The sequence below is a fragment of the Formica exsecta genome, unplaced genomic scaffold (genome assembly GCF_003651465.1).
Source record: "Formica exsecta isolate Colony F162 unplaced genomic scaffold, ASM365146v1 scaffold864, whole genome shotgun sequence".
Lineage (NCBI taxonomy): Eukaryota > Metazoa > Arthropoda > Insecta > Hymenoptera > Formicidae > Formica > Formica exsecta.
Window position 1 is genome coordinate 128,962 of NW_021853636.1, and position 7,601 is coordinate 136,562.

A 7,601-nucleotide genomic window follows, 5' to 3' on the forward strand; every position below is an offset into this window, starting at 1 on the left:
TATTAGGATATTAGAATTAGGATAAATTTATTAAAAAATTTAATTTTATTTAAAGAAATATAGTTAGTAATTTTGGCTATAAATCTGCTGTGTATTAGATGTATAATAAGTACGGAACTTAGATTAGGACTAAGACTTACAATTAGAATTAGAATTAGATATAGAGAGGACCTCGGTCCCTGACGTTTCAGTTTCCTTTTCTTTTATGGGTTTATTTAGGCGTTAAGCTGTACATTTTTAACTTCTAATTTGTACGTTTTAAATAATAGTATACGTATATGCTTATAGTTTATAATTTATAGTTATAACTTTAGTTTAGGTTTAGGTTTATAGTTTATAGTGTTTTTTCTTACTTTCTTTCTTTCTTTTATAGTTTATAGCTAATAGTCAAAGTTTAAAGATATATTTTATATGGTATGTTATGTGTCAGGTGATAAGTTTTCTAAAGTTAGTAACAAGTTTAAATGTAAATTTAATTAAGTTAGTAATAAATTAGTAATTAAGATTAATTATAATTATTTAAATTATACAGATAGTAACATATAAGTAAAAAATAGATTTGATACATAATTTTAAATTAATGAATTTTTGTAAATTCATGAGTAAAAATTTTATTAATTTATAAATCTTTTTAAGAAAACAGGAGTTAAATATTAAACTAAAATTAATATTAAAAATTTTATTTTTAATTTATATTTAGAAAAAAGATTGAAGTCATTTTTGAAGTCATCTAATTTTTATTGTATATGTTAGATTTAAGATGTAAATTTAATTTCTATAAATTTAATATTATTACGTATATATTATTTTAAAATTTATAATATGTAATTAAATTAAATTAAATTAAATTTATATGTAATGTAATTTAATTAATACGTAATTTAATTTATACAGAAAATTTATGGGATAATTACTTCCTTTAATTGTAAAATTCTTATGAATGTATCTTATTGTTGTTAGATATGCGAATTTGATATTTTTAGTTTTTTTTAGATATGTCAACTTATCTTATGTCAACTTATATTTTTATTGTATATATTAGATTTTAGATGTAAATTTAATTTCTATAAAGTTAATATTATTACGTATATATTATTTTAAAGTTTATAATATGTAATTAAATTAAATTAAATTAAATTTATATGTAATGTAATTTAATTAATACGTAATTTAATTTATACAGAAAATTTATGGGATAATTATAAGTTATTTAAAAATTTTAATAATTGTAAAAAATCATAAAAATGTTTTTAATTTAAATTTTTGGACAAAATTTGCATTTTAAAATAAAAATAGAGCAAAATATGTACTCTTACTGTTAAGTAATATTGTAAAAAATATATTGTTAATAATAATGTTAATTAAAAATATATATTATGTGGGTAAGTACGGGATAAGAGATCTATCGTTTTGGGATTCGCCGTAGGATACTACCCAATTTATCCGAGAAGCCTTCACTTGCGCACAGTACAATTGGACACGTTGCAATTGCACACTGTGATATTAGACACATAGAGTTGCGCACCGTTCGATTGGACACATTTCAATTGCGCACAATTCGTTTGGACACATTTCATTTGCACACCGTTCAATTGGACACGTTGTTTTTGGACACAACACATATTTTTGTATAATTTGGAATACATACACACACATGTATGCATGTATAATTTTGAAATTTTTTGATATTTATTATTTACTTTATTTGGTAAATAAACGTTTGTTACAGTTCGTTTACACACAGTTCGTTTGCACACAGTTCTTTTGCGCATAGTTCTTTTGCGCACATTTCTTTTGCGCACATTTCTTTTGCGCACATTTCTTTTGCGCACTTTCTTATGCATTATGATATAATTAACGAAATAAAACTAGATTATTAATAATCAAATTATTACACATTTTTACTCAATACTAGAATTATATAAGAAGGATTGAAATCCAAAATCTCAATTAATTCTTCAAAAATAATTTTCTCATCGACAAAATAATTAAAGCTTATATTGCACAATCACACAACTAGTAATAAAATAAATCTTAATTCCACATATACATATAGTACGAGAATGAAACAAAATAAAACTTATTTTCTAAACGCATTTTATAAACTTCACATCTGGAAAGAAAAACTTTGTTCTGCTTTATTTAAAACAAAATATAATCCTATCAATAGTTAACGTAGAAATAAATTTATATAAAAAAAAAATTAATTATTTTTATGTGGTTAGACTCTATCTTAAAGCATTGTGAAAAATTAGTAGTAAGTAGTTTCAGACTAGCATATCTCAGTCTTGCATATCTCAGTCTTTTATGCATTGTAGAGAATACTTAGTATAATACTGTCCAGCAAACACAGAATATAACTGCTATATAACATGGGAATAACTTGTAATGTAACGGTTGTTACACCTAATTTATATTGGGATTATATAACTATCTCTTATTTAAGCAATATAACACCAGATTGGAAACGAATCAACGGTTATCTTTCAAAGTATGATCGACAAATGTCTCAGACTGTGTATTAAAAAAGTTGCAGACCACAATCCTAAACATTCTTATATTTAGAATAAGGTGCAAACACTTATTTATGGTATATATACTTTATAGACCGACGAAACTTCTCCTTTGCAAATTGGACATTTTTTAACATTATCGCTCTCTCGCATAATATGATTAGCACAATCTTCACAACAACAGATGTGACCGCATGGTATGAAAATTTGATTCGATTCAGCATTAATGCAAGCAGTGCACGTACGATCAGATCTTACTGCTCCTTGATTTTCTTTGCATGTTTCCAGAGAAAGTCTTTTAACTTCGTGATACGGGATGTCACTTTCTACAATATTTTCCTGATCTTCGTACCAATATCCAAAGTCATCTTCTGGAATGGTATAAATGTGTTCTGAAAATGTTTGAAATGATGTGTTATAACAATCAAAAACTAAAGTACTATAGAGACAGTATTTAATGTTTAGTAAAATGTAACATATATCTAAATTCATACCATCATCAAATTCATCGTTATCAAATCGTGGTAAATTGGGAATGGTATTTGTATTTTGATTATGTGCATCACCCATTGTGACTGGACTAGCTGAAGTAAATTCTGCACCGTCGATATCTATTATAATATCCGTACTAGTTGCATTTTCGGATGAATAGTTCTTCTTGCGCAGCAGGATATCTATTTCTTAGGATTTGCGAGAATAATCGCTCATTTTCAACAGAATCTTGTCTTTGCGTTAATGTAGGTGAATCTCCTGCAGTGTTTGTATTTATGTTACAGCTAGCAATTCTCAGAGCTTCACAAATGTTTGAAAAGGTACGAATTAATAATAGAGTAATATAAAGTACTCGTGATTTGATATAAATAAAAATACATACTTTCCTCCGACATAGAATTAAAATTTTCTGATAGAAAATTGGTACAAACTTCATAATCATTGTTTTCATGGGTTATAATCTCTGTAATACAAGAAAACCTTGCTTAAAAAATCTAATAGAATTAGTTGAAAATGTCAATATAATCAAATTTTTTTTGGAAATCAAAAATATCATTAATATCAGATTTGCTCTATTTTATGAAATATTCTATATAAGTTTATTGTATATTATCGGTTCAATCAAACACATTTCTATTCATGGGAAGTTGTCTATTTCTTTCGTTTAATATTTACTTACTAAATTACTTTCTAATATTCTACATAATTTATATTTATAAAAAAGCATATACATTCAAATAAATATTTAATTGTTTAAATACGACTAATAATAATATATATTTAAAAACAAAAGAAATTGGCAACTTTTCTGCGTCAAAGTGCAATAAAAATGTGACTGATTGAAGCGATAGTTTACAATCAAGCGACGCGGTAGCGTCGCAACGCCAAGTATAAACTTATATAAAATATTTTATTAAACATAAAAAATAAAACTGATATTTATAAATCAAAAACATTTGATAGCTTTAACTTTTTTCATGTAATTCTGCCGGATTTTTTAAGCACGAAAGCTTATATTTTATATATATTTTTGTGCTATATATTCTTGAACTTCGAAAAATAATAACCTTCATCGATTATGTCCATATTATATAAGTAGGTTTCATAAAAGCGACTAAATGAGTCTAAAAATTCATTAAGTGGTAATCTGTAAAAAATAAATATTTATTTCTAGATATTAACATTAACACACAATTATATATAGAAAATAATTTTTTTCACAAGCTTAGTTTTATTTTATAACTGATCCGTTACTTATGTTCTACAAGATCCTTTTGTTTCTGTAATATTATATTATTTCTTTCTCTATTGGCTCGAGTTTGAGTTCTACGTGCCTGAAGATTATTCTGTAAGCGACTAAGATCAATTGCCTGATCAATAATTACTTTTTTCAAATTTTCTGCAATATAAAATAAATAAATTAGTATAACATGTGTATTACATACTACTGTTATAAGATAAAATACCAACCAATAAATATATGTGTATTACATACTACTGTTATAAGATAAAATACCATCCAATAAATATCCACACATTTGGATGTCTACTCCCAAATTTCTTTGAAATTGTGTTGTGAAAACTCTCAACTATATTATTTGTACGAACAGGACAGCCATACACAGAGACCTTATTTGCTGCGGGCAATCATGTTTTACGTAAATAGGACATAAATTGTAATACCATAGGATAGTCACTAGACATGGTATCAGCTATATATTGTAATATTGTGAAACATTGCTCAAATAAAGTGACTGGTATTAATGGTACAGACATAACCATTGCTATTAATTTTCTTGGGGCATTTTTTAAACCAAGTTGTCGCCACTTGCGCAACACAGCCTTTGAATTAAAAAAAAAGAATAAACAAGATTTAAAAATTTAATAAATAAGATTTGTCACATGAATAAATAATAATGTAACTGAGCATAAATGATATCCTATCTCAAATCCACTTACTTGGTTGTAGTGAAACCAGCATCCTTTTAAACTGGTTTCGGGGAAACATTTATGAAGGGCATTATTTGTTGCGCGTTCATAATCCCCCATTATAAATCTGACATTATTTTTCAAATCTGGAGCAATTTCAATTATTTTCTCCCATATTGCCTGATAAAGAGCAACTGTTCGTGTCTCACATAATATAAAGACAACAGCAATACCCTGTTATCAAAAATCTTAAGTGAATAAAAAGCAAAGCTCAGGGGCCATATTCTTGAAAAATATCGCATACGATATTTATCATTGCGCAGTTATTTTCCGATACGTTTTAATTGCGCAATGACAAATATCGTATGCGATATTTTTCAAGAATATGGCCCCAGATGTGCACAAAATAAAACAGACATAACAGATCGGATAAAATTTATTTAAGTTTGTTTCTTATTATCCGTACTATCCAAACTCGCTATTTGTTTTATTCTATGCACATCTGGACCTACTCTCTTTTTTAAATTACTTAATAAAAATTTTTTTTAAATAAGAAATATTTATAATAATATAACGTACTGTATTTTTATAACGTATGTGAACAGTATATAATTGAATCATGTGTGGATTGCGAGGAACAACCTATAAATGATAAATAATCTAAAATAATAAATATTATAATAATATAATTTCTCTTTTATTATTATTATATATAAGCTATTACTTTGAAAATAATATTAAAAAATATAAAATATTAATGAATTCAAAAACCAAAAAAGGAAATATTCTTTCCAAAAAAACATCTTACAGAAAATGTCCCACCGACAAAAATTTCTGTGGTTGTTTTCAAGGCATTAATAAGTTTTTCACTCGAAAATATAACAGCCATGTTACCATCCTGTGCAACTACACTTCCTTTATAAAAATCTTTAATCCACTCGTATTTAATTAAATCAGTAGCCAAGGCTTGAAAGGTATGTGATATAGGAGATCTTTGTTCATTCTCGAGCCATTACACTTTTTATAGAACTATACGATATATTTGCAGCTACTTCTGGATTTCTAAATTAATTAATGTTGTTAAATTAAAGTGCATTAAAAATATCAAATTAACTTTGTAATTAATATATATATATATTAATGATATAAAACAACATACGTTCGACAAACATTATCAAAAATTTCTTTTAGTGGTAGAAGCGATTCTCTTGATAAACGTAACATTTCACTTTGCATTTTAGACTTTTCCAACCTTCTAGTATCTGGTGGATGTTGATGTAGAGTTTGTACATGCACTTGCCCATCAATTACTTTTGCAACGCCAGGACATCCTGTTGAACGGCGGCTTGAACATCGATATGTGTTTTTCATCCGCTTATCAATATTGTATGTATATCCATTATGTATATAAATGAAGGTTCCCTTTTGTCTACCGCAAAATGTCTCCATGTTACACTGAAATGTAATGGTAAATGTTCAGAAATGTCACTCCATCAAAAATTGTATCTTTTTTATAGCAATCCATAAAACAAGTATAAATAATGCATTATACACAACAATATACAAGTTTTGACCCTTAAATGTGCAGCTTTGCATATATGCAAAGCGACTTTTTGATGTTCTGTGTACTAAAATGCTACGAAAAATTGCGCATTTAAGGGTTAAGAGAAAGGGACAAAAGGTTTTTTGAAAATAAATCTAAAAATTTCAGGGTATATGAAAAATTTAGGAAATTGATTCCATCCTTCCTTCAAATATGTTAACCAAAAATTTCATCAAACATACAAGAACTAATATCATATTTATGAGCCAAAATATAATTAGATTATATTGACTTTTTCATATAACTTTCACATAACTTTTCATATAATTGAATTTTCTAAATGATGCATATGCAGACAAAAAAAATCAAAATAGATATTTTGTCTACATAAAATTATAATAGCAACTAAAGAATATGATGTGAAACATCACAAACATTGCTATATAATTTTTATTATTTTAGCAGTAAAACTATACCGCAAAAGTTTCTCACAAATTACATATTAATAACCATTAATAATATATAGTGTATATCATATATTTTTAATTATATATAATTGAATTGCATGCAGCACAGCAGATCTCTCTCGTTTTTTAATACTAGTAAGGAACGCATGATTTACGCACAAACGAGTTATTTACCAGCTATATACCCCACTAAGACAAAAAAAGAGACACAAAAGATAGAACTGGACAAAGTCGAACAAAAATAATAATCATAATTTAATGATTTAATAGAAAAATAAACTTGCCTCTTTAGCTTATTATTAGTTTAGGAGACAGACACTGTGCCTAGATGGAATATAGACACTAAGTCAATAAAGAAAAAAAAGAAATTTGCCTCGAAATAATTAGTTTTATACAGTGTGCCAGCTCTCAGGGCCGGTTGTTCCAACTTCTTGGTAGATTTACCCGTCAATCACCCATTAGATAAATATCAATATCTGTTGTTTCATCTATTGGTAAAGTTTACCTATGGGTAAATTGTTATTACCAAGAGGTAATTTTACTCTGTATTCCAACCACCGAGTAAAGTCTCTATTTAGCAAAAGTGAAGATCTTTGACATTTATGACATTTATGACATTTATGATATTTATGTTCTGTTTTACTTACGGATATGGCT

At 26.6% G+C, this 7,601-nt stretch overlaps 1 protein-coding gene across 9 annotated transcripts; it reads right to left on the minus strand.

Annotated features, from left to right (window-relative positions):
- Positions 1–2,466: 2,466 nt before the first annotated feature.
- On the minus strand, positions 2,467–6,991 carry LOC115244778. 9 transcript variants are annotated; one of them, XR_003885431.1, is made up of 10 exons: positions 6,094–6,991; positions 5,743–5,996; positions 5,514–5,576; positions 4,965–5,168; positions 4,476–4,642; positions 4,260–4,404; positions 4,073–4,152; positions 3,388–3,468; positions 3,008–3,305; positions 2,467–2,905 (listed from the first exon to the last, which is right to left on the minus strand). XR_003885431.1 is itself a non-coding variant. In XM_029822709.1 (6 exons), the coding sequence occupies exons 2-5, from the start codon at positions 5,821–5,823 to the stop codon at positions 4,653–4,655; spliced, it is 543 nt and encodes a 180-aa protein (XP_029678569.1). In that variant the 5' UTR covers positions 5,824–5,996; positions 6,094–6,991; the 3' UTR covers positions 4,222–4,404; positions 4,501–4,652. The 9 variants fall into 9 exon arrangements, 2 of the variants coding, with proteins under 2 accessions (XP_029678569.1, XP_029678570.1); XR_003885428.1 differs by having other exon boundaries at positions 4,501–4,847; XR_003885427.1 differs by having other exon boundaries at positions 4,476–4,847.
- Positions 6,992–7,601: the final 610 nt, after the last annotated feature.